The sequence below is a fragment of the Corvus hawaiiensis genome, chromosome 4 (assembly GCF_020740725.1).
Source record: "Corvus hawaiiensis isolate bCorHaw1 chromosome 4, bCorHaw1.pri.cur, whole genome shotgun sequence".
Lineage (NCBI taxonomy): Eukaryota > Metazoa > Chordata > Aves > Passeriformes > Corvidae > Corvus > Corvus hawaiiensis.
The window spans coordinates 49,234,206-49,262,056 of NC_063216.1; the positions used below are offsets into that span (position 1 = coordinate 49,234,206).

General features: G+C 42.5%; 1 protein-coding gene and 1 long non-coding RNA gene across 7 annotated transcripts in view; one reads left to right on the forward strand and one right to left on the reverse strand.

Moving 5' to 3' along the window:
* Positions 1-7,538, reverse strand: LOC125325565. The gene is made up of 2 exons (XR_007203391.1): positions 7,390-7,538; positions 1-5,121 (listed from the first exon to the last, which is right to left on the reverse strand). It is a non-coding gene; the product is annotated as an uncharacterized LOC125325565 (long non-coding RNA).
* A 14,639-nt stretch (positions 7,539-22,177) lies between these two features.
* Positions 22,178-27,851, forward strand: part of SCAF11 (SR-related CTD associated factor 11) — a 47,458-nt gene continuing 41,784 nt past the window's right edge. For 2 of the 6 annotated variants that reach the window (XM_048300670.1, XM_048300672.1), the window contains exons 1-2: positions 22,553-23,143; positions 24,135-24,313. In XM_048300670.1, the coding sequence (XP_048156627.1) occupies positions 24,230-24,313 (84 nt within the window). In that variant the 5' untranslated portion in view covers positions 22,553-23,143; positions 24,135-24,229. Of the gene's footprint in view, positions 22,294-22,550; positions 23,144-24,134; positions 24,314-27,851 lie in introns of those variants that run through there. The other 4 variants (XM_048300676.1, XM_048300673.1, XM_048300671.1 and 1 more) reach the window with 4 other exon arrangements.

Genomic DNA, 27,851 nt, shown 5'->3' on the forward strand with positions numbered 1-27,851 from the left:
TAAGTGGAAAAAATAAGTTTTACTAATGAGTGAAACAGCAACAGACAAAAAATAGCAGTGAATAATCACTACATACAAAATTGCTAAATCTCACAAACTCCACAGGGACACCCAAACTGGCAGGGTACCACCCCTTCCAAGATAGCAGCCCCCACTGCCAGCTGCATATAGGGAGACAAAGGGAAAAAGGTGTCAGACCCGAACCTTTTAAAGGGATCATCACCTCCCTACTGCCCCACAGTTGCGGTTCTGGCTGTGCTGCTGGGCCTTAAACAGTAACGATGTTTTGGACACGGATGGATATGGAATACAATAGCATTTTGGGTTACCTAGGACATGTACCCTTGGGAGAGTGTTTGCCCATTGGGCAGTAAAACTTAAGTACTGTCCTTTTGCCAGTTATGAAAAGCTGGTGGAGACCTAGTTTTTGGTGGAGATCACCACTTCAGACTAAACTCTTTGAATGTACCAAGTACTGACTATGCCCATGACATGCTCCCACGTGGTCTTCCTGGACACTTTTTGGGACCCGTGCTCAGGTAGGTTCCCAAAAATTATTCTTTCCAAATGCCACTGTTTTCCCAGCAGTGCTCACTTTAAGCTTTGCAACCAAAGCTGGACCATCCCTGTTACTGCCTGCTATAGACCTGCCCCACAGCCCAGGCAAACCTGCCGTCTCCCCTCACCTTGCTTGGGAGGGGTTTGCTCAACCATTCCCCTTGCACAGCACTGGACGGCAACAACCCTTGCAGAGGGGGGTTTGGTGAAAACCAAGTATCAGACATGGGAGCATTTGCAGCTGCTATTTCTCCTCTTCAGACTTGTGTCATGAGCTCATCCTGGGGAGCAGCCGATGAGGATGAGAGAGGAGGATCTGTTGCCCAGATGTCTCCCCGGCCACTGGGAGCAGCCCATCAGAGCTGGGTGTGCAGTCTGTCACAAAGGTGGGGTGAGCATGGTGCTCAGCAGCACTGCTGCAAGAGCCAAGTGCATTGAGGATAAAAAAACCTGTTGTTCTACCCCAGGTAATTATAAGGGAACATAGCAGAGTTAGGCATCAACTGGAGAGGGTGGAGAAATTTTTACAATGTGGGATCAGATTAATGACCTGTACAATGGCTGCAGTAAAAACAGCAGCATACAGATGCTACAACATTTGTAGAACACATTTCTTCAAACCATAACCAAAGCCTGTAATTTACTAGGATGTTATAAAAAAAAGAAAAAGAAAAAGAAAAAAAAAAAGAAAATTATATGTTCACTGACAAAGCCAGTTCTTGCAGTCTCTGAAGTCTTCTCGAGCTTAGAGCAGGCAGCAGTTCCCAGTAGTACTTCTTACACAATAGCTATTAATTTTCAGATATCGTTTGTAGATAATCAGAGAAGTACCAGATGCTGGAGAAACAACTTCCCTGACATAACAAGGAATTATATATCTCTTGCAATTAGATAATCACAAAATGAAAGGAAAGCAGGCATCAGTCTGCTGTTCCTGCATCCAGTGGCATTTAAACAGTGAGCATAGTTTCTGTTACTGTTGCTGGCAGCCCTCCAGCAGCACTTTGAAAAGGCAGCGTGGCCTCCCTGTAAACTGATAAACAATCTTGTAAAGCAACAGGCACAGGAACATTCAAGCCTTTGTTAAATTTTTACTTGAGTAGAGAACTAATTGGCATCTTTCTGTGCACAACACAGGTCAATTTCTCCATTTCCAGAGGCAGATTATTTTAACCAGAATCCACAGTCCCTGTAGTTAATGGAATAAACCCTAGGAATGCGGGTAGTCGAAGATGCAGAAATGGTTTGTTTTTTCAAAGAGTTCTGGTTGTGAAACAATTAAACTCAGTTGACAAAAAAAAGACAAAACAAATGAGTCCTAGCTGTGTTGATGGCTTCAAAACACATTCATTATCACTACAAAAGCAGACGAGTCATCCTCACACGGCTGCTGATGTCCCAGAGTAACACGTGATTACTGACTGTACCATTCAGACCAGTCTCACCCACAGAGGGGATGATATTCTCACCCCTGCTCAGGGCCAAAGAATAGAGAATGGCCTGATATCTTTTGTACAAGGCTGCCAGTGCCCACCAAGATGCAGAGTGCTCTCTAAGTAGTGGGAAGTGTGCTCAGATAAATGAATGCCATCTAATTATCTTCCTTCATCTAGTGCTCTGGCATGTCCCTGCCTGCTACAGATTACACCAGGGCAAATTCAGCTCTCGGTAGGACTCATGCTCTGGACAACTGGGAGGAGAAAGCTTGTCCCCGTGGATGACCAGAGTATGAGTTTAGATGTACCATGATAAGTACGTGTATCAGAGCAGAAGATGTATCCCATGCAGTCTGCAAACCCCATGCAGGCAGCTAAAGCACTGAGCAAGTGAGGCTCCATTTCAGCACATCAGGCAAGTACATCACCAACCCCTTGACCTCTCTGGGGACAATTCCACTATCCTAAAAGAGAGCACAGTAATAAATCAGTTCATTCAAGCAAGAACATTTCTACATTTACATTATAACCCTCTATCAAGCACAAGAGACCACTAGTCCTGTTTACTGCAGAAATAAGCCATACTTCCTCTCAAGCAACTGAATATGAATACCCCTCTGAGGGCTCAGAACAGTTGTCTAAAATTGGAAAACTTCTTTTTGGGGGTATTTTTTTATTTTATGCACATCTGGACAAACAGCCCAGATACCGATACACAAAATAGGTCAAAACTAATAGCTAGAAAACAAGTCTTGCAAGACACTCTACCTACCCACTTAACCTTAAGGAAACAACGTGGTTAGCACAGCTGAGATGGGAAAACACCCACAAAGAGCAGGATTCATCAAAGCCAGCTCTGAGAGGTACTTTTCATAAGGGGACAGACAGGAAGAGGGCATTTATCCACAAGAAAAACACGCAGTGTTTTCAACCCCACACCTTTATAGGTGCTGCATCAGTGGACCTCCACCAAAGGCAGCATTGTCCCAGCACACAGCTGGTAACAACTCTGCTGCCTTGCTGGGGAAGTACCAACTTTGGGATGTTATATGGCTCAAAACCGTGAAAGAGATTTCATGTATCCTTGCCATGGATCTCCTCAGCAGATTTTCAATCCCAGAGACCTTCCAGTAGGATGTGGATGAGCTGAAGACAGAAAACCCAAGGTCTTGTTACAAAGGACCAGATTAGCTATATACTGTCCGTATACAAATGCTGTACATTTTCTAAGAATTAATTAATGTTTGACAAGAATTTCAAGTGATAAGTTTTATGAGCAAAGAAGTCTAGGGTTGGTACAGAGCTTATTTCATAAACGGTACTAGTAACCACTACTAAGTGGTAGGCACACCACACTAATTTACTAATTAGATACACAGAGCTATTCCCAGGCACTACTTCCACAGACTTTCCAAGGTTCACAACCTGCTGTGAAATGGTTGAGGTCCACTGTGATCAATGGAATTAGCCTTAGATTTATATAACCTGATAAAATGTCTTAGGCTTCTGAAGAACTGCCTTAATGGATTTCTACTAAGATATTAAGTTATATATGAATAGCTTTGAGGAGTTGAAGTGGATAAGAGAAATGCTAGGTAGACTTCAAGCCTTTGTATCTTTTAGTGCTGATAAAGGATTTATATTTTATTTGTTCCAACCTTGGTAAGAAATGAAAAATTATCTAAACTGACTCTGTAAAAGATGCAGAGAGTTAACAAAAACCCAGGAAAACAGACAGTACTACTAAGGAAAATATCTTTAGGAATGAAAACTACCGCACTAGAGTTGTACGAGCTCCAGGTCTCTTAGGACAACATTACTTCAAATCTCAGCTGAAAATTAAAGGCAAGCACAATAGTGGTTCTAGAGCACAGTGAAACACCATCTAATGCACAAGGCCCAAGCTGTGAGGAGGTAGCCACCATAGATAGTGCTGGCTACTGAGAATTGCACAACTAGGCCCCAAAGTCTTCTCTGTTCTGGTGGCAAACATTATTTTGCATAAACACTCATATTTATAAGACTGTCTTTAGCTATTGCTGCTATTTTTACTCATCTCCACAGTCAGCAGAATAAAACCATCACTGCCTATAGGATTTGTCCTTGCAGGCTACAAATGAAGACTAATCCCTGACACAAATTTGTCATACTTATCCAAGTCAGGAGGCAAATCAGCACAGACACCAGCAGTTTAGCACTTCACTCCTTCACCACTTTGCAGCAATACTGCACGCTATAGAAAATACATCTATCTGTTCTCAGCTCCAGTGAAACTGGGTCACCAAAAGTGTTTCCTCCTTTTTTGTTGCTTTACATCTGAACACACAGAAGCTGAAGTGTTACTCCAGTGTCCAAGGTTTTGATGACCCACAAAACAAATCCACCTCACCCAGTCAAGTTAATGAAGGGCAAACACAAGCCTCACTGGGAGTCATTTTTCAAATGGTTAGGGCTGGGATAAGACAGTCACCAAATGTTTTGCTTCAACAGCTGAAAAAAAAAAAAGCCATACCACTGCACTAATATGTGCATGTTATTTAGCAGCCCAGCTGACATTGCTTGTGACAGTCTTAACTTCTCTGCAAGATGCTGTATGCCTATTGCTTTTTCTGTTTCAAGTGAGAAGATAGTGCTTTTAGAAGGACCTTCTTTTCTGTCCACTGCTTTACAGCCAAAGAAGTTTGGTAAACGCTATAAAGAGATGCTCCAGCAAGCTGCACCACACTGGGGAAGCCTAGGAGGGGAGTAAGAAGAAAAGGTTGCACATACATAACTTTACCACTGGTTGAAGTAAAGAAAGATTGACAGAGGGTCAGAAAGCTTTGTGTGGAAATACAGGTCTCTAGATGAGCCATGCTTTCATTTTTAGTAATGTGCTGCTCTCTCATCTCAGTATTCTATGCTGCTGGTTCTCATGAGAAAGTGTCCAACTGCCCCCTGCAATACACAGTCAGTCAAGATGGTGAAGTCTCTGTTCAATGTACTCTGAAGAGAGGCATGAAACACACTGCAAAGGAAGAAAGTGTCCACAAGAGACTCAACATCTCCTCAGAGTTGGCCAGGCAAGGAGATGTGTACCTGAAGGCCTGTTTGACTGTGGTCCTGTGTTTGATGGCCTTGAGGAGGACTGGGGAAGAAAATAAGGCAAATCAGTTTATTTATAATTCCCTTTTTAATGCTTCTGTTCTTTTCTGTCTGACTCAGTCTCTGCCCTGTGGCTGAAATTCCCATGTCAAAACACGAGCCATTTGAATTAATTTTAATAATATTGATCATTATATTATTCGTATTATTGTTACATTATTATAACCATAATACTTCAGAAAATGCACATTGCTTATATTCTTTATATGTTCATTTCCTTTGCCTTTTTATAGAAAATTATATTTTTCTTGAGTTTTTATAAAGCTCCCAAGTATTTTCAGGTGTCTCCCCTCTCCTCCTTGCCCAGGCAGTGTAGCCAGAGCTGGATTTTCATGGGGCAGTTCAGACCTGAGACTTCCTCTCCTCATGCACAGAGGTCATCCTCACTCTGCCTGCCTGCTCTCAGAAGCTGGGCAGGAAGGGCACAGACAGCTTCTTGGCCCCTGGACAAGCTCACAAACCATGGAAGAGCAAAAGTAACTCACTGCATGTGCCAGACAGGCTCACTGAACTGTTCCCAAACTCATGGGGTTGGTGCTAGGACTGCTGTCCTGCCTGTCATTCTTTTCTTGCCATAACAAACCCATAGTTTTTCAGTCACTGCCCTTGTGCTTTCGAGGGACTGCCAGCAGCCTAGCTCCTGTAGCGCTGAACGGAGCAAAGCAAAGGACAGCGTGCTCACACCCACAACCAACTACACTGCACTTTTGCTAGTACTGAGCCACCCTCTCCCTGCGGAGCCAGCGACCCATTTGAGGGTTCACATTGCTGCACCATAACCCAAGTGACATCAACGATGCTTCCATTTGGCACCTGTACTTACGGTATCCCAACATTATGAGAGCAATAACATAAACTAGATCTCCGCAGCTTTCACAGCTCCTTTGTAATAACTGAGAACTAACACAAACATTACTCTGACATCATCCAAGCAAAGCCATAGTAAGTTTTGGACCTGCATGGAAAATATTTTAATAAATGAGGTCTACATCAGGCTTTTTTTCTGATTTACAGAAATAACCTTGTTCAAAACATTTTAATTTTAGCACAGTTGATTAGTGATACTCAGTGTGTTTCACAGACCTAGCAAAAGTCAAAGCAACTTAAATCAAATTGAGGGGTGTTCACTGGGTAGGCATATGCAAGAGAAACCACAGAAGGTTGTTAGTCCCAGGCATGAAGAAGGTAGCCAATATGGCTTTCCTGGTATATTGCTGGAGCAAATGACAACACAAAATTGATACTAGGCAGAAGATCCACAAATACCAAGAAGGAGTTGACTCTCTACGGTTGTCTTAGCTGTGCCTCCTGCAGTTTGTTATAACATCACTCGAACATGGAAGCAGATGGTTTGCTACATATCAATTTACTATGCCTCTCTTTCACTGATTTTTTTTCAGCTCTGTCTGTGCATTTTTATTCAAAAGGAGACCATATGGTCCCTCTGAGGTAGTTTATAAATAATTGTATATTTACAGTAGCAATTGAAACCAGAGTCACATGCTTGCCTTCAGGAAAGCAGCTGAAAGTAGCTGGGTACTATAGGGTTTGGAATTATTTTCTCAGTACAGCATAGAAATATGCAATGAATAATTAAACAAAAATTGATTTCACATGGCCTTCCTGACTGCATTTGTTCTGCTACTGCTGCAAAACACAAGGTTCCTAATCAGAACTGGTTGAAGAGAGATGGGGTCATGCGTGCTCTGACAGCATTGCTTCCATCTATCCTTTTCAGGCTGGAGCAATGATCCCATGTCCCTGCTTTGTCAAGGGCTGGATTCAGCTCTCAGTGAAGGAGGGCCTAGGAAAAATGGTGCTGTCTCTGTAGTAGACTCTATTTTACTTCATCTTTGAGGTCTGCAGGGGCTGGTTTGAACACCTAGTTCAGCCCTTCCCCAGGAGAGCAGTTTTCCAGGAGCAGTTTATTGGAGGACAGCCAATATTTAGCTAGCCTCATTTTTTCAGACAATCTGAGGATTAAAGGCTCCTGTGAATGACTGCCACCCTAGTGCTTCTTCTGCTCACCCTTCCCCTTCCTCCCTGTGGGCCTGTTTGGCCATACTCTATTTCAATCCCAGCAAATTACTGTAAGAAAAAAGCCCAACTGTCTGAAGAAACAAGACCAAAGTTACTCATGTAACTTTGTGACTGAAGTGACTGAATTAGAGGCCAGCCTTTCCACCCCCCCCACCGCCCCAAATATTTTCAGCACTGCCCTTGTTTTTGCACAAAAGAATGAAAGACAAACCTGCACCTCCCCAGTACCAAGGGAGGGTGTACAAGGTCAGATGTCCCAGATATTCCATCTTCCCACTGGGAATAAATTGCCAGAAGAGTTCATCTCCTGCTTAGATCAATAAATAAGAGCATATTTTTAAGTGCCTCACATTGATGTTATTGGCCAAGATATGCCAGTGAGAGTGCTATTTTGGAAGGTTCAGTATCTCTTTATAAATCCTGCCTACTTACTTGAGGGCTTAACTGAGGACACTGGAATAAGCATGGCCCCTGACTCACTAATCCCACACCTTCAGCCTGAGATCTGGGCTCCTCTGGTCACAGAAAATCCTGTACTCCAATTCCTACCTCATTTACCACCCCACTGGCACAGTGCATTTGTGTGTCTAAGAGTTAATACTGGATAAAAATGGAGACAAAACTGATTCCACCGAGGTGGCAACATTATAATTCTCTTTACTTTCTATCTCTTGCACTGCTGATGGGTAATGAGATTTGCTTTTCATCACGATCCTCTGATGCCTAAGAAGAGCACTGCAAGCTGTGATTTACCAAGCTAGGAGGCAGGATTAGGTGGGTTATGTAAGCAAGACAGCAAAATAAATCATGAATGAAACCTAGATTCATTCCAGTGTTGTGTTGAACTCTGCCATTTCGCCTTCAGCTTGAGGAGAAAATTTGCAGAGATCTGTACAATGATCTGAGAATTGGCTTTCAAGCACTGTCCCTTCTACTCCTTTGCATCTTGGCCGTTCATACTGCCAGATGCTGCCAGCATCTTTTGCCTTGGTTATCCAGAACATTCACCAGTACCACATGCAGCAATATGTGCTGATGTGTTTCTCTCATGCAAGTATGAAAGAAAAGTAGTATAACATATACTTGCAGCCCCAGCTGAGTAAGTCTGCTCCTCATTCAGTTATCAGTAAATATGGACAGGAGTAAGGTGATGGTTTGCCCACCAAGCATGTGCTGATGATGAGGACAAGCACTGCCAGCCCTAAGCTTCTCCAAGGGAAACAATGGGGATGGCATGTGGTGCGCAGTGGAGCAGATTGGGTTTGCAGGGTTACAGAACATCTCCTTCAGAGATGTCAGGCCTCTGTAGTGCTTCAGTTCTTTGCCTTAAGAAAGCTAGAAGATGCATTGCCTGGAATTGCTGCTTTTTTGCCACTTTGTGGTTCCCTCACTGAGAGGGTGAGGAGGGCTGCCAACCTGCATCCTCACTGCAGCTGTTGACTGTCCTGTCCATCCCTGCACCTCGGGTAGGTCACCCTGCAAAAGCATCTCTAGGAGCATGAGCTTCTGTGTGGAAAGACTATCACTGGATGGAACCTTTCAGCCCTCTTTCCTTATTTTAAGAGAGAAAAAGAAGTCTTGGTTTTCCCTGTTCTTCTTTTTAAGCTTGAAAACCAGACTGTTCAAAGTAACAGAGTTAGGTACAGATTAAGGAGTCCATTAGCAGGAACTATTGTCTGGCTCCACAAAGTTATTTAGGCTCCTAATAATAAACACAAGCACCAGGCTTGCCCTGGATTCCCAAACTGAAATGCCTCTGAAGATCTGGATCTTAGTGGCCATATCAGCAAAGCCATGAAACTAATTTTGCACAGACAGCTATCAAATCCATAGACTAATCAGCTGAAAAATAGAGATTGCTTTTTGCTAATGGCTTTCATTAATAATTATTTTGCTGTTATTGGTAATAATAGCTTAAACTCTTTTTCTCCTGATGGGATCCCCTTAAAAGTCCCAGTGCAATGCTTGATACAAATACAGTGCATTGGTTCTGTGCTTCTGCAAAAGCTCCAGATGGTAAAATACATACTGACATAAAAATGAGGAATACAATTTTTTCTCTAATCTAGTTAACTGTGATGAAAGGAGTAAGCAAAATACCTAAAACTCCAGAATTTTTGAAAGTGTTATTGTTTCATATAGCCTACACTGGTATCCGTTTAGCAATCCTACTTTTAAAGGTATAGACCCATTCTAAATATACCAGACTAGATAATACACTGATGCAAATAATAATTTCACTGATTTAATCAAAGCAGATTTAACTTTTGTTAAGTGACAACTAGATCCAATAGTATCTGTACTCTATTTATAGCTTTACTCCAGAACTCCACATTGTCCCTGACATAGTAAAATGACACCTTCCACAAAGGCAAGAAATTCATTGACTTCATATTCTAAACAAACCATTGTTAAAATAAATGGAAGTCTCTTAACTCTTAACAATAGTGAGTCAGATGGATCTGACCTTTGTGGGTGGGACTTCAATTATGTCCACTATGTTTAAGAAAGTACAGTATTGTAATAATATTATTCATTGCATTCCAAGAGTTCCATCAAAGGCTTGACAATCCCAGGAAATGATGCACATCCTCACTTACAGTACTGCTAAATTGCTAAATATATCCGGTCATATAAAACCTGATCCTGTGAAGTTTTGGCATTGCCACTTAATAGGAACTAATAACATCTTTGGCTGTCCCTTTCCCTAAGGGACAATCATTGTGCTCAATCACAGATTTTAGCCCTCTCTAAAAAAGGATAACTGGAATAAATCTACAGCAAAACCCAGTGGTATTGGTGCTGTACAATGAGTGTTTGTGATGAGTGGAAGGAAGAGGGTGAATAAGCGGTTATCTGGTGAGGAAAGCCAGGGATGGGTAATGTATAGAGGCCAGGACGGCCGCTGGAGGGAGGGAGATTGCAACGTGCCATAAAAGTGGCGTGTCCACCGAGTCTGTGGTTTCTGTTCACCAGCTCAGTTATGAGTCAGAACTGCCCAGCACCTCCCGCAGGGTGCCATGGTGCCACCTACAGCTTCTCCTGCCTGACTGCTGGGAAACTCCATCAGGAGAGAGAAATTCTGTATCTCCTTCAAATGGTGTGGTTAACTGATACTTAATATGACAATTAATTTTGAAGTGATTTCATTGCAGTGAACAGAAGAGTCGTCTGAAAGGAGTTGGTGCAGTAATCCTCTTTTTTTTTTTTTTTTTTCTGGAAATGCAGGATGTTACTGCTCAGTTAAACCTCTTATTCACAGTTAGCAATGTCCACAGAAACAATTGTAGCCTTATTCCAAGTCATAGGCTGTGTTTTAGATCCTGATGAAATACGGTTTTTTGGTGGAAATTAGTCATGGTATTCAACATCCAGAAAATTAAACTTTTCCCCTAATCTTATGTTTTCATTGCAGCAGGCAGGTGTGTAGCTGGGGTCCTGTGCTCACTGGCACTCAATCTTGCTATTTAGCTTTGCTGAAGAGCTTGCTAAACCTCTTCCCTGTTAACAACTGCTTTTTCTTTGTGCGTTTGGTCTCTACTTGAAAGCCTACTGATCATTTACGTCTGGAAGACAACAAGCAGGAAACCTGCCAGCACTCTGGGAGGCAGCATCTCTCCTTCCGAAGCCAGAAGGAGCATCTCCTGGGATGCTTTCACCTCCTTCTCCTCAAGCCTAGCTCCACCATGCGGCTGGTTGTGCGGCTGCAGGCGTACAACAGTTGCTCGCTGCCTGCTCTACAGGAGCTGCCCCAGGAAGGTTCTCTGATGGGGTTTGCCAATTGCTCATCCTGATGCTCATTTGGGGAAGAGGTCCTATTCAAAAAGGACTTTGCATCGTTTCCCACAATTATCCAGGTAACTAAAGTTTGAGAAAATATGGACAACTGTAGCTAGAATATGCAGGGGTTTTTTCTATTTAAATTTTTCAAGAATTATCAGTCAGTTCAGAATCAAATGAAAACCCACATTTTTCCTCTAAAACTTAGAAATCTGTATTACAAAAACTAGCACAGAAATCCCCACAAACTACTGCCACAGGAAGTGTTCCCAGGAGCTGGGGGGAAGAACGGGATGGGGAGCATGCATAAGCTAGCTGACAGGAATTTTCTCCTTGCCTCATGCAAGTCCAGGGATCCAGCTTTCTTCAGGGCCACCTCAGGAACAGCCTCTCCAAAGAGCTTTCTGCATGGCTTTGAGCAGTGGCACAAGAAGGCTGTCCATCACTCCACCACAAAAAAAAAAAACAGCAGCTGCCATCTGGTAATTTCATCTCAGCCTTAGAACGGTTCCCTACCTATTCTGGAAGTCTTTTGGTAAGATGATCAGCAAGTGGGAGAAGCAGAATAATTGCTTTCATGGGCAGCAGTGCTCTCCAGACCACCACAACACCAACCTCCCACATGAGCTAATATTTTGATGCTGTGATAGGGAAAATGGCATCAAGGAAACACTGAGTTTGCAGGGCTAGAGAACATTCAACATATCCAATGTTCTGGCGGGGTTGGCTGAACATGAAACATATCTCTGCTGGAGAGGTGCAGTCTCAGTTCTGGATCTCAATTTTGTTAAAAAGGTACAAAATTTTATTTGAAGTCTCTTTACCACTTGTATTATAGACTTTAAAGCAGCTGGAAAGAAGTTGGTAGGCAAAACCAAACACCCTTGACTATGTGCTTAGAATGTTATTGGGCAGTGTACCCCAATACTTGAAAACACAAAGTTTGTCACAGATCAGCTATAGACTCAGTCACAATTTTAATGCTGAATTGAGCAGGTCATTACTGACTCCCCTTAATAGCTCAGTTATTAATAGCTACAAAATATACAACATGCGCCATCAGCAGAAACGGGGCTATTTTATTCACACATTATAACTCTTCCTTTTCACTAACCTGGGAAGATGGCATTAATAGGATCTACTTAACTCTTTTGTAAATTTGGAAATTTATAGAACAACTCTTCTATTTGATAGCATTTTCTTTTTCTTTTTTTTTTTTTTTTTTTGCACACTTGCTCAAAAGCAGCTTGGTAGAAGAGGCCGTGAAGGTCCTGATGGACACCCAGTTGAACATGAGCCAGCAAAGTGGCCTTGCTGCAAAGAAGGCAAGTGTTAGGCAAAGTACTGCCAGCAGGTTGAGGGAGATGATCCTTCACCTCAGCTCAGCACTGCAGAGGCTACACTTGGAGTACTGTGTCCAGTTCTGGGCTCCCCACTACAAGAGTGGTACTGAGCTATTTGAGGGAGTCTAGCTAAGGACCACACAGATGATGAAGGGACTGGACCACCTCACATATGAGGCAAGGCCAAGGGATCTGGGACTGTCCTGCCTGGAGAAGAGGAGGCTCAGAGGGATCTCATCAGTGTGTACAAACACCTGAAGGGAAGGTGTAAAGAGGATGGAGCCGGGCTCTTTTCAAGGGTACCCAGAGAAAGAACCTGTTACAACAGACACAACCTGAAACACAGCTGGTTCCCTCTGAATATCAGGGCACAGGTTGCCCAGGGAGGCTGGGCATCCCATCTTTGGAATATTCAAAAGCCATCTAGACATGGTCTTGGGCAACCAACCTTAAGTGACCCTTCCTGAGCAAGGGGAGGTTGGACCAGATGACCTTTAAGAGGTCCCTCCCAACCACAAGGAATCTGTGATTCTGTGAATTCTGTCTGATAAACAAATGGATACATAACCATCCTATGTGGGCATGTCACAAGGGTATATCCAGTGTAAAAAGAAAACACAGACCACAAAGGACAACATGTCACTAAGGAGTTGGGGGCAATGAGAGCAGTTACCTGCAGGCACTCCATCTAAAGAGGTCTATGGTAGCAGAAAGGTGTTGGGGGAAGAACATAATTAAGATGTTCTTTCCTTCAATAGCTGGCTAATTGGGTTTGATGGCTCAGATCCCTTCTGATTTCTGACATTATGTGACAGTTACAACCCAGTCCCTCTTTTTATCTGCTGGGTCTGCTGAAGGTATTACGGCTTTGCTTTTCAGACACTACTCCAAACTTTATCTTCCACCTCTGTGTCCTATGAGCCTTGCTTGTGTGATGTGTTCATATCATGACAGTCTCACTGTTCTGCCGTGCAGAGCTGAGAGCAGCAGGGCCAGGGGCCCCACAGCATGCAGTGTGCCACATGGCTCTGGCACCAAAGACTGCAGCAGAGGGGTATTAGAAGGTGCTCAAGTCACAGAATTATTATTGGGAAGGTTATTTCCCTATTTTTAGCTAGTATTTACAGGTGTGAAAGTGCTTAGAGTTTTGGCTAAATTTTTCTTTCAGCATTTTAAATACAAAGGACGAGCAAACTTCAGGTGGAAAAAGCTTCACTGGAAAAAATCCTAGCTTAAGTGACAAGAATATTTTTTCATGTAAGCATAGAAAAAAATAAATCAAAACAGCCTAGAAAAAACCCAAAGCATGTGATGATGGACCTAGGAAATAATTATATTTCTCCTTAATTTTATAACATGTGGGTAATCTCAGCAATTCAACAAAATTACTCTTCTCAGAGCATGAAACTAACATCTCCTCTAGTCCAGCCTCGATGATGGCTGCATGAATGTGAGCACCATAATGTTAACAAGTCCTCCACCTAGCTGCCTTCTTCCATAATGTCATCCTGACCAGCTGCAGACAAGCAGAGGCTTGTTAAAGTGTTATTTTGGGGAAAATGTCAGAAATAATTAATTTCAACACAATTTTGAACATACTGTTCTCAGTGTGTATTAAGTGGGGTGTTCTTTTAGTAGAGTGGATGCTTAGTTCTTCTTTTGGGTAAGAAGTTTGTTTAGTATGCACTAAAAATACTCCAGTGATTAAGGGATGTTCTTTTTAGTGGTGCCCTTATTAGCAAGTGTGCTATGAACAAATGTGTTTATTAGATAGTGAACAGCACTTCAGTTTGTATTGGACCATTAGCTAGCAACCTCTCGGCTGACTCTAGCGAGTGATCAGCCAGGGATTACTGTCTAGGGATTGTAATAACATAGCCCAGTTTGGGTGCAGTAAATCACTAATTATGCTATCAAGATAAAGTATTTGATAGTAATACAAAACTAAACAACTGTTTCAAAAAGCTGATGGTGGTGGTGTTGGCAATTGATGTAATTCATGTGAGCTATACAGCAAATAATCTGAAGCCTAAAATTATTATTTTTGAAGTTATGGCCAAGTTTTGTTCTTATTTTAGTCACTTGGATTATTGCCTGTTGTGCTTAGGACGTGACATTTTCTGAATGCATTTAAAGAAACATACACAATTCTAAAAGTAGTTAATAGAAGAAAGTCCTCCAATAAGCTGTCCAGCCCCTGAGAGCTGCTGCCTCAGAGCAACTCCTTTTTTCACCTCTGAGACACTTAATTACATTTCTGTTCTCTGCCTTCTGTGAAGAAGAACCATGCAACCATCACAGGGAATCAACAGGCTTGGCTGACTCAGACTTACTGAAAAGATGAAATTAACTATCTCAAAATCAAAACAATTAAGTAAAATCACATTTTCTCATCACCACCTCACCAAAACATTACCAAAAGTGAACATGGATCTGCCCTCTCTGGGTACTTCCAGACAAGCTTGACTGACTCATGTGGAGCAATCAAAGACAGTATTACCATCTCTGGTTATCTGCTTTTCCATTTTGCTGATGGTTACCACATCACAACAGAGAGCAGAAACGATGTTTCAAACGGCACGGCAGATTATTGTAAAGAACCATCAGTTTGGGATTTATTTGTATTGTGTGTGGTTGAGTTTTTTTTCAAAAATGGAAACCTTTGGGAGAGGGACAGATTAGGCAGGAAGGGAAGGTAATGTCTCTTGGTACAAAAAGACAGACATTTTCTGGAGACACTGTTCTGCATCATGTTCTTTAACTTCTCTTGCACCACAACTTGATGGCAAGGTAGGTTGGATTTCAGAGACTCCTGTTCATCCTGCTACTGCCATTGCTAAACCACAAAGTTATGGATACAGATTTCCTCAACAGGAAGAGTGGCAAGTGCAGGAAATTTTGAGAAGTCTGGTGTATTCAAAATCTCAAGAAAGAGCAAAGAACACTGCAGGATCCAACATGCTGGACAACTAAGGAAGATGAAGATTTCAAAGCACCTTTGAACTGCAGTAGTTAATCAACACTTTAGAGAAAGCAAATCTGTGATAAAGATTCAACATTTTAAATGAAATACAAGTAGTTCTTCTATAGTAGAACCAGCAAAGGCCAAAGAGTGTTCTTAACCTCTCAAGGTTAAATAAGGAATTTCAGAAAAATCAATCTGTCCATATCTGTCATGTAAAAAAATCAACTAATGGACATTTTGCATCTGCTTAAAAAATAAAAATCTTTTAGATATTCATGTGAGTACAAAATTATTGATTCACATGAAACAAGGCTATCAGATTGCAGTATTACAATGTTCTCCAGTATGGTTCAGATTGCATAAACTCTTGATAGATGAGATGTTTTCATCCCTTGAGGTAAACAAAAATAAGAAAAAAAGATAGGGAAGGAACACTCTTCGCTACATTTGTTGATGTCCACAAGTGCTGGCACACAATAAAGAGCAGTTCCTCCATCTATGGAGTCCAGCTGCCTGGGGCTTGGCTGCTGGCTGGGGTTAAACCATGACACCAGTTAACTTCATTCCCTCTCATCCTCCTCTCACTGTCACACATAGTCCCACAGCAAAACCTTTCCATCCAATGAGTTCAAGCCCATGTGTGCCTTTAATTTGAGTTTAACTTTGCTTTTATTTAGCTACCTCCTATAGCCCTTCTAAGATGAAGGGTGGTACTTACGCCCAACACTTTAAACAGTATTTATCTCAACCTGTTGTTACACCAAGTTTGAGTGAAACAAGTAAGCCTGTTCAGGGTGGTGAAGAGAAACATTACGTAGTATGGTTCAGCTTAAGTTCAATGGACTAAATTGGTTAGACAGGTCATCATCCCACAAATTAGAACTAATAATTTGGAACAAGGAAAGAATGGTGGCTATTTTTGCTAAGGAGTGCACTGTTGGATTTTTGGTAGAAATTGTGAGGTGTTAAAAGCTCTGAGGATTTTTTTGTCTTAAGACCGTGAATAAATGTGGTTCGTCAAAGCACAGTACTAAGATATGTGCAAAATGCTCTTGGGATCTCTTGGAATAATTAAAGAATGGTGTCTCCATGAACAATAACACCCTTCCCATTTCTTGCCAAGGAAACAACATGGCTATATATTATAAGTTACGGCTAATTATCTCACATCCTGTTCCCTCATAGCCCTAAACACAAGGAAGCCTTTTCTTCTTCCAAATATTGAATATTGCTGTTTATAGCATCTTTCATTTCTACAGTGGGATATATTCCAGAGAATTCCAGTCTATCTCCATGGAGCACAGTCAAAGTGTGACCAACAACCTGGCGTAACAAGAGAAAAATTCCAGCCAAGACCATCACAAAATTCCTGTGATCCTATACAGAAGAGTTGCTTCTACCCACAAAGAACTGAGAAAGTCTGATATCCTAAGGTTTGTCCAAGATCTTCAGCTTCAGAGCTAGAACATACTTTAGTTGAACAGGAAACTCCCAGGAACTGACGTGTGGATACCAGATACGGAAATACTGTGAATCTGAAATGTGTGCTGTCAAATTTTATCTGATCTAAACCCATCCATCTTTTGAAACTCAGTTTTGCCAAAGATTAGGCCAACAGGGACAACTGTATATACTTTACTAAATGGCAAACATGGCCAGTTCAAACGCCAATAGTAGAACCAGTAGCAACTGACTAGTATCTTTGAATAAATTACAAGACCAAAAAAAAAAAAAAAACAGTCAACTAACCAACCAACCAACTAACAAGCCAAAGCAGAGGCTTGATAATTTTGCTTCCAACATGGCTGTTAGTATTTGTGATTCTTGGGTTTGTCCTGTGTAGGGTCAGGAGTTGGACTTTGATCATCCTTGTGGGTCTCTTCCAATTCAGGATATTCTGTGATTCTGTGAATTTATTAAAACAAATACAAGAAAAAAAATAAAGAAGAAGAAGAAAAAAGGAAACAGAACAGTTGTCTATACCGCGACTGACTATACTCTCAAAAACATTTTTTAAGGTGTTAGACCAAACTTTTACATTCCCTTTGGCTAAAAAAGAAGTCTGAAATTCCTCCTTGGTGTGTATTAACTTATCCCACTTACTTTTATTTATGGACTATCATGCTGTATTTCTAAACAATGAAACTTGCAAGCAAAGACATACTGCATGCAAATAAAAAAACAGTCTCTCAATCAAACAATTTTTAAAACAAGAAAAAAAAAAGAAAAGCTCTATCACTGAAATAATGTTCTCTGTGCAGCCAAGTATTCAAGGCATCTTGACAAAGAAAACATACAACCTACTTACTAGGATACATATATATATACAGATATAGATATAGTTAAGAATTTCAAAATTGAAAATTCCCTAAAAAGAAATGAGAATGCCAGTACCAAAGAAAGACTTCAGAACACCACATTATTGGAACAAGTTAATCCACTTAGTTTATTTTCGGTTAATTTTTTTTTCACATATTATATATTATTATGCAAAAAAATAACACAAGACAAAGTTGAATTTCAAATTAAAATGATAATAAAAATTTACTGCTGGGAAGAGGGAGAGACAGAGCCCAAAAAAAACCTCTGTGAAAAAAATATCAAGCTAACAATTTTTAATTACTTCAAAGTTAGGAAGAAGATAACGTCCAACACTAATTTTTCAAGAACAACTGCTACCAAAGCAGTCTCATTTCCTTTTATAGCAAAATATCAAGCCCCTTGGATAGGGCAGACAAAGCACTTAACATATATTTGATTTTAGGAGGCCTTTCAATGTTGTTTAACCTAAGAGAGAGATTGAAAAGGAATTAAAAATGGTAAAAGCAAGTAAAAATCTGTTTCAAAGAGAAAGGGGACAACCTGATACCAGCACTTATGGTGGACAGGGATGAATGAAAGGGCTTCTGACGCAGTAGGAAGATCACAGGTATGAATCAGAACAGCTTTTCAAAAGTATAAACTTTAAACCAGAGAAATGGCTTGCTTGAGGAAGGAGGCTTTGGAAGGAGAGTCCAGCACCAGAGATCTTGAAGAATAGACTGAGTGAAGGAGCATCATATACATGACTGACCCTTCATGGGGCAGAGAGGGTGAATGAACTCTGAATGAACTCTCACAGTCCACCTTTTTTATGCCATTTGCATATACCTACATTTTTTCAAAGCTTAAAATCCAAGAGTCCAATAGATAAATCATGTATTACCTGTGCCTTCATTGCAATGTTGTGTAAATGGCAAATGGTGTAGGATGGCACAGAATGTTGGGGTCCCTCCCCTGCCGTGTAGCCCTGGGAGAGGGGCCCTGAGGGCACAGACACGGGGCTTCCCTGCCCCTGCTCAGCCTCGTTCCCATTGGTTGGTTTGTGTTCCCTGCGCGGGCAGAAGGACCCTTGGTCCCGTGACTGGGCAGTTCCTGGGCAGAGCTCCGGCCATGCGGCTGGAGAAATAAACATCTCTGAAACATCTACCACGAATCTGTCCATATATACTTCCTTTCCACGGGACTCCTGGTTTGATATATGCGTGTTACAGTATCCCCACTGTAAGAACAGAATACTTCCAAGTTAAGAATTTAAATTCACAGCACAAATAAGCAGTTGTCTCCATCTTCCCCTCTATGCCCTATGACAATTCTAATTTTTGCTCTCATGGATAACTACCATTTTGCCCTCCAGGAGTCCCATTCTGACTCATCCCTACTTTCATCAAGCATCACCTCCCCTCCTTTGCTCTACCATATCACGATCAAAATCTCTCAGTCAGTTCTGCCATCATCTCCCTCTCTCCCTCACCCTAATACCAATCTTATTTCTAGTATCACACTCCCTGTTGCTCCCCTCTCCAAATGACCACACCCCCACTCACACTGTTCTCCTGGCATGTGTTCCAGTTTTTCTCTGGCACATCTGGCTTCTGATCATACTCACAGCTGCACCATGAATACAGCTTTGCTTGTGCTTCCACACCATGCTGCCATCCTGAGAGAAACATGAGCCAGCGAGAGGCTCTGCTTCAGGAACGTTTCCAGCTCTCACAGATACTGGGAAACTCTGAAAACGTGGGTAGAGTAAATCTCCCAAACAAAACACAGGGCATGCACAAAGGGCCTCCAAAGTACCACTAAAAATTTTGTGTCTTCTACAGCTTAGATTTACCCACAGTCTTTCAGCAGAACATTCTGGATCAAGCTGGAAAATGAAGAAACAGCCCTACTCATACCTACCTAGAAAAGACAATCAGCCATAGTAACTGCCTCCACTAGCCCTATCCTTCACCTACAAAGGATTTACTGGTGTGATGACCACCTCAACTAAGGACAACCTCTGCCATCAGTCACTTGAAGAACATTTGAAGAAGCTGAAGACTTTAGAACACATTAAAACAGACTAAAGACATTAGGTTTTTACCACCATAAAGCATGAAAAAAAATTATCAAATGTCAAAAATCACAAGGTTGGTTCCCAGATCTTAAGATTTTGAACATAAGATTCTCCTTTCAGCAAAACTGGCTGGTGCTGACAATTCATCCACTAATCCAGAAATTTTAACAACTTGTGTATCCATTCCTAACAACTTATCCCCAGCTAATACTTCTTTTCCTGCCATCTTCATCTCAATTTCCAATGATATTTCAGCTATCCCTTCAGGTCAAATCACCCTCTGGTCTTGATTTTTGAGAAAAATACTAATGATTGCATGAATGACTGCAGCCCAATAAATTTATGAAAGTGCCTGTATTACAGGGTTTGCTGAGATTAGTAGAAAATTAGAGTTCATGACCCCCTTTTTCTATACACCTGTACAAAACCTAAACTCCTCGCTCCCCCTTTCAGCAGGCACAGGGCACACAGAAGGAGCTATATCTCATGCTCACCTTCGGCAGAACTGACTGACCGCTCATCCTTGGCAGACTGGTTCTGGGAGCAGACATCCAACTGGACAGCACTGTCCTTCAGCCCTGACTGGACTGGAAACATCTGCAGGCTGGAACTTCACGTACACATAGGAAAACTAAAGACACATTTGCCAGAGCTGACAGAAGGGAACTCCCAGATTTCCCCCCGCCCCCATCATAAACAGTGTGCAGAACACGTCCATCTCAAAAGGTGGGTGAGAGAGGGCCAAATTTGTGTGAGTAGCCATAAAGGCCAGTACTGGGATGGATACGAGACAGACAGTCAGGGGATCAAATGAAAGTACAGACAGCACATCAGAGGCGATGAGTGTTTCTCTTTGCGTTCCTTTCTCACACAGGTATTTCTCTTCTTATTATGGCTCTTCTGTGCAACACGAGTGGGTGACAGTAACATCTTTGCGACTTGTGACAGAAACAGTGAATTCCAAGCTCTCTCTGCAACTGTGAGCCCAAGTGACTTAGTAACCACTTTAGTTAAGGATTCAACAGTAACAAAGAGTAACATACAGTAGCTGAGTGCGGTATGCCCTCCTTGCAACAAAACCTTACCCCTGCGATTGGCTAGGCAAACACACAGCTGGTTTGCTGCTGTGGTTCTACCTTCCTAATTGCTTCAGCGTCTAGTTCTAGGGTCATTCAAGATCTCAGCGTGGACAAAACACAGCACTTGTGTTTACAACAAGGCTTTCTTTAATCCCAATTTTCTTAACACCTTATTCCTTTTTTTATATGATCCCACTGAAGATTTGGGGAATTTGTTAACCTTAATCACTTTAAAGTCAGACTTACCTTAAACATTTACTCTCCATTCCTAAGTCTATGTTTTCCAAACTGTAGGAGCAGTCTTATTTCTTATTACATTTCCCTGCAGCCTTCCAATGAACACAGTCTTTTCCTTCCTTCCTGTGACTCTTCTTACATTCTCTCCCACAGCCTGCTCTTACTTAATTCAAGTTCTTCTGAGCTGATCCTAAATTAATACTCTCTCAGTAATCATGGCAACTAATAAGGTATCATAATTTTTGACAGGCTAACGCTGATACACATTTTACTCGATTCAGGCTGTGACTTCATTCTGAACGCAAGGAGACACTCAACCAAGCCTGCGTATTTGGGGGAGCTGCTTCTCCTTCCCTGTCGCGTGTTGCTATGGCACGTGTGTTGCCCTGGGCGTTCAGCTGAGGGCTCTTCACGGCGCTTCCCAGCTCTCCGCTGCCTCTGAGGCCGTATGGACGAGCCTCCAGCAGACGCAGAGTCTGGCGGTGCTGTGATGGAGATGTAACAGGGTCAGCGCACAGAAGCTGCTGCTGCACTGAACTGCTTTCCTGTCTGCCGTAATCAGGACGTACGACACCACGGCAAACAGCTTTTAAAACAACTGGTTATGGAAATGTACAAGCATTAGACGTCACTGTTTCCGTGAGGCCACAGGCCGCAGCCAGCACTAACCACCGCTGACCCCGCGGCGCCCCGGGGCCCTCCAGCTTCCTCCCCCTGCAGGGCCGGACTCACGCTGCCCCGTCACACACTCTTGTGGCCACAGGGCTTCGTCCAGTGTGCCTGTTGCCTAATTTTATTAAAATACTACTAATTACTACTACTATTAAAATAAATAAAAAGGTTTGGCACTGAGGGCGCCCCGCGTCGCGGATAGATGACGCCACCAGCCGCGCACCCATCCCTCGGCCGCGCCCGTCCGTTGTGCCGCCACCAGAGGGCGCCCCCGCCCGCCCCGCGCGGCCCCGCCCACCCGCCTGGCTGGGTCCGGCCGGGGCGGTGCCGCGGGTCACGTGCCCTCCCGCCCCGCCTCTCCAGGTGGTGCTGGAGGACCTATCCCATAATGCTCCCGGAGGGCGGCGCGGGGCGGTCTGGAGGGGGCTTTCTGCTGCCAGGGCGCCGCCTCTGCCGGAGCGGAGCAGCGCCCCCGCCCGGGCGCCGCCGGCCCTGCCGCCGCGCTCCCCGGCTACGCGCGGACATGTGGCGGCGCGGCGGGCGCTGAGCGCGCGGGGCCCCGCGAGCCCCGAGGCGGCGGAGGGGGCGCGGGCACCCGGACCCGGAGCTGCCGCTGCCTGCGGGGCAGAGACTGCGCCAGGGGACGTCGCGGCGCCAGGTGAGCACCGGCGGTTGGCGCCGGCCGCCTCTCTCGGGAATTTCCGCACGGCGAGGGGAAGTGCTCGGGGCCGCGGGCCGGGGCCGGGCGCTGGCGGGCCGGGAGGGGAGGGCAGGCGGGAAAGGTCGCAGTCCCGCCTCGGCCGGGGCCTTCGCCCCCGCGCGGAGCCCGCCGGGCTGGGGCGCTCCCGCCGCTCCGCCGGGCTGGGGCGGAGTTTGCTGCCGGCTCCGGCCGCGTTTTCCCCCCTTCCCTCCCCTCCCCGCCTCTCCTTGCCGCCCGCGTCGTGGCGCCGATCGGTAGCCCGGCCGGGCCCGGTGCTGACGCTCGGTCGCCGCGGCGAGAGACGCGGGTCCGGCTCCCGGTGCCCGCTGGCCCCCCTGGGGCGAGAAGGGAAACAAAGCGGGACGGCCGGGACGATCCGCCGGCCCCCTCCGTGCCGAAAGCTTTTGTGGAGCCGCACCGGGAGGAGCAGCAGCCCTGCCCAGTGACCCGTGAGCGGGGCTGAACAAAGATACGGCCCGCGGAGCACCGCCGTCCCTTTGCTCCCGGCGGGGCGGGCGCACGACCGGCTGCCTGGAGCTGTAAACACCGGCGGCTTTTGCTGGAGGAGCAGCTTCTGGACTTACCGGGGACCTTAGAGTTGTGGGGGAAGTTGCTCGGACAGGCTCAGCTCAAAGCCCAGCTCTGCTTTTGTGCTGCTGTGGGATCGCGACTGACTTAGACATCAGCAAAGTTGCGCAGGGGAGCGCTGGAGCCTGGAAGCAATTTACCGAGCCAGTGAGATAATCTTCAGTTCTTGTGTTTTATGGTACATGGTGTCCCAGTTTCTTTTTTTTTTTTTCCCCCTTTGGTGAGTATTAAAGAATATTATTAGCCTGAGCCCCAAATGTAACTCATCTTTGACAATCCATCTCCACGTTTATAACTTCAAAACAAACCAGTATTGTTAGGACTAAAACTGGTCCCCACCCTCTCACGATGTTTTCATCTTAGGCTATTAATTAATTTAAAATTTTTAGGAAGAACGAGATAATAGGGAGAAAGGCCAGGTAGTTACCGTGTGTTTAGTATCAGTAACTAGGTGTTGTTTGCAGAGTCATGTATTTAAAATGTCAAGAGATGGTTAAGGCTATGCCCATCTAAGTAATACTTATATAATGGATTGGAATGTCCCTGATTATTGAACAGCTATTTTAAGTTTGTAATTTTATAGCTTCGGTAACCTTAAAGGGAAATCTAGCTAACTGAGTGTCCAGTGTTAAGTTTGTAGATAACTAATATGTTGGGGACTTTTGATTTTCTTTCAGTGGATCATAGTTTTAAGTGAAGTATAATCTAACTTAAATATATATAGGTATTCAGACCCTTACACGTGGGAGAGTCATTTTGTCATGATTTCATTTGATCTTAGCGGAAATAAATAGTAGGCTTCTTAAATGAAATGACAGAGTGACAAAAAATTTGTTGCTATTCGGTTGATTATATGTGATAATCCCTGTCTCTTCTTTTTTAACTGGAAAAGCTGTATTTAGAAACTCACAGTATTAAAATGGATAGCATCCTCTTCAGTGACATTGGAAAATACTTGGAAATGATCCCAAATACTTTTTCAAATGTTTCCTTTAGCATTTCTAGGAATACAGTGTTTGATTTTGTGATTTCCTTAAATAAGATGAGACATACTGGAGGTGGGGAAGGCTGCTTAGACTTTTAGTCAGAATATTAAATCTTTTGAAGGTTTCTTTTCAACAGTTTACATTTGTTGATGTGTGAACTTTGAGTGACAAATTACACAAATAAGAAATGTATCCATTTTCTTTCATGTTTCACTGACCTTAAAGTCTGCTTTGCAATGAGCAGAGCAGACAACAGCTTTATGGCCTGAGGATGCATCAGTGTGAGGAAATATCTCTCTTCCAAATGGTCATGGAAGAGAATGTTTTTTCTGACCTTCTTGAATAGCAGTCCTGGGTTGACTGGTTCACCTCGTATTCAGATTACCTTTGGAAACACCTTTCAGGTGAGTGTTTTGGCCATGATTTTATGGTTCTCCATCACAGTATGTGAAGGTTGTTGTGCTTGACCCAACAGGCAGTTATAAGTTTATCTTATTCTCCGGTTAGTCAGCTATTCCCTTGGAAACATCCAGATGATAAAGAGTTTTTTTGTGCTCTCAGCTGGCTGTAGTTTAATGCAGTTGTTGCATGGCTTCTAGCCCCTGGTTTTATAAAACTTACAGGTGATTCTGCTCATCATACATGATGGTTCATCTCAGGTTACAAACATCTATTGGTTTTTGGTTTTATGCTGTTAGAGGGATTCTTTGCAGAATCTTCTCAGTCTTCCACTGTCCTGAGTACTAAAAAAAACCTATGCAAAAACTTTAAATTACTGAGGTTTGCTTTATACAGTAATCAAAGGGTAACTTGTCTTTCAAATAATGATGTATTTAAACATACTTTATATTAATAGGGGTGAAAAAACCACTGCTGGTAAAAGTTCGATAGGCTGGCTTGCCATACCTACACCAAAATTCTTGAAGCCTGGCTTTCTGTCAGTCCACTGTTCATATTTTCTTTGCCAACAGTCTAAGGTGAGGGAGGAAAGTTGTCCTTCCAGTTAATACCTATAAAAACATGCAGAGCAATTCCTCATGATGGCTAAACTGACTATTTGGTGCTTTCAAGCATTGTTACCAGGTTTTCTGAATGAATGCTGAAATTATTATGGTTAAATCTGCTAAACCCTTTAAGGCTGAAATAGATTTTATAAATCTTGACATTGCCCAATCTTTCTACCTTTTTTTTTTTTAATTACAAGTGGAGATTCAGTGTTTAAGCATCCTCTGTACTCATAAACTCCAGAGATCTCTAAGTGCATATGCTTTGGAGCACTTCAAAACAAGGGCTAATTCATGGCTTTTCAGCATCATAGACACATTTTGTTTCATCTGTATGTACTAGTCCACCTTGCCCTGAAAGGCAGTGAGCTTGATTGGAGAGGATCTGTGTGCGGTGATATTGTATCTATCTTCCTTACTTGTTTAATCTCTTTTTCACCCAACTGGTGAGGATAGGGATACAATTTGCAAGAAAGTTGCTTATTTTGATACCCTGAACTACTTGATTCTGTCGTGCAGGAAAGTAGCTACAGTCATGAAATAGCAAAGGGAGGGCTGCAGCTTCTGCGAGATGGACGGTGAATGTGCCTCTACCTTTCTGTTCCCTACAGCTGCAGCTCTGCTGTCTCAAACAGCTGTTTGTCACCTCTGCATCTGGCTCTGGTGGAGCACCAAAGGCATGAAGGTGATGCCTTGGAAGGGCTCTCAAAGGTTGAATGTGCATAATGTGTACTTAAGTACTGCTCACCACATTCAACAAGTAGTTTTTCCCTGTTGGGAGCTTTAAAAAAGAAAAAAAATCGAAAGAGGAAGCTGGCTCTTCTTGAAAGGTTTAACTTTCCTATGTCCTTCTTTCGCAGTGCATCAACTTTCCTAAAGACTTTCAGTTGGAGAAACAAATTCTATATAAATAAATGTGGAAGTTGTAACTTCTAAACTGGGGAAATTGTTAGCTGACTTGACAAAAGTATGATTAAAATACTGCATTTAATTTATTCAGGAAACAAATACATATACACACATCTGTGTAGGCATTGTACATCTATGTCTTACATTTGTGTATATTGTGCTAAGATGAGTATTTTCACCTATTTATTTTTTATTAGCAAGTTATGCTGTCTCACAAATTTATTTTGATGAAACAGTAGTATTGCTCTTTCTTTTTTTCCTCCATGAGAACACAGAATTGGAATTTTAACTCAAAAGTTCTCTGTCATAGCAAAAATGAAGAAGTAACTTTTTAATTTTATGGTTCTGTGATTGGTGGTATTTCTTAGCTTTCTGAGATTTTCAGATTTTGCATGTGTGTATAAATATATATATATATATATATATATAAGAATACATAGAGAGAATTGGGAAGTAGAACTATGTCTTCCAGTAGCTGTTTTCTAAAGCCTAATAGTGTGGTAAATTGCAGTATCTGATCACTTTTTTTAATAGACACTAATAATAATGTCTGTCTTAATGCATTTTTTAATTTAAGGAGTGGTGAGCTCCTGCTAAAATGCAATGGTTAGGGGTGAAAGTACTGCTTAACTGTGATCTGCCATCACAGGTACTATCTGTGAGTAAACATGAGTGATGCATTTAGTGATATTTGAAACTTTTCCAAGCTAGTACGAAATTGCTTGGAAATGTCAATTGAGTTAGCCCTTGTTGTCTCTCTACTTACTACCTGGCTTTTGTTAGACTGCCAGCAGTAATAAAGAATGTGAAATTCCATGTGATCAGTGTCTGATAGAAGTCTTCATCTATGTCCATATCATTAGATAGCAACACAGGCCAAAACTGGAGCAATGTAAACTTGTGCTTTTCTTGCTATGCCACAGGAGAGATGGAGACACTTACATGAGAATGAGTTGAACTGATATTAAAAATTTGGATGCTAAGGTAGAATCTTAAGGTAGCTGTGTGTTCTTAATTGGTCTGCTCGCTATTCAAAGTGATAACTTCAGTAATTCTGGACATTGGAGCAGCAATGAAATTCTCCTCTGCTTTCTATATAGCTACTGAATAAGCACTTTCTATATGCAGTTTTGCTTTTTGTTGAATCTTCTTAGTTTATCAGTTCTTAGGTAAGAGGTAGTGACCATTGTGGATAGATGGGTGTAACAAAAAGTAATTGGAAGTCCTACGAAACAGTTGGAGAAAATCAATCTGTTAGGGCTACCTTGAGCTTGTTGGAGTTTGGTTTAGAGATGTTACCAAATAAAGATACCTGTAGTGATGAAAGTAAATTATATTCTTCTCTTTAAACCTATACAATTGTATTTTTTGAAATACAGGTTCATCATCCCAAGCAAGAAAGGTACCTTATGCAAGTCTTGGATAAGTTATTGGGTTCCAGTGGTTATTTTGTGGTTGTTACTCTGGCAAGAAACTCTGAATGACAGTGGAGTTCATCATTGTAAAGAGCTTCTAGTGTTGTTGACATGGAAAGTTTAAGTTCTGTTTGAAGGTTTGCAGTGACATAGAATAATGAATTATAACAAAGTCTATGTTGGTTATTTAAGAATTCACAGTAAAGTACTGTTGTGTTGTAGATAATTTCTTGATGCCGCGTATATGGTGAAGTCAAAAAGGTGATTAGCATGATTTTCTATTAGATTCACTTCACAAATTGAAAGGAAAGGAAGGAAAGATGATGGAGTTCAGGTTGTATTTTCAAGCTCAGATCTGAGGTTACCATCTTGCATTAGTAGTTTGTGTTACCTTTCTTTGCATTGCTGCTTGTGTTAAGAAGACCTTCTCTTACATACCTGTCTTCCATTCCTGGCTGGGGTTTTCTAACTTTATTTTAGCTGTCCTGAAAGTTATTGCTAGTAAAGGCTGTGAAAACAAGATCAAAAGTAATTGAAACTACTTGTTCCCCACCTATCTACTACTTCTGAAATTATGTCCAATGCGTTGTTATTCTACAGATACTGTAGATTTT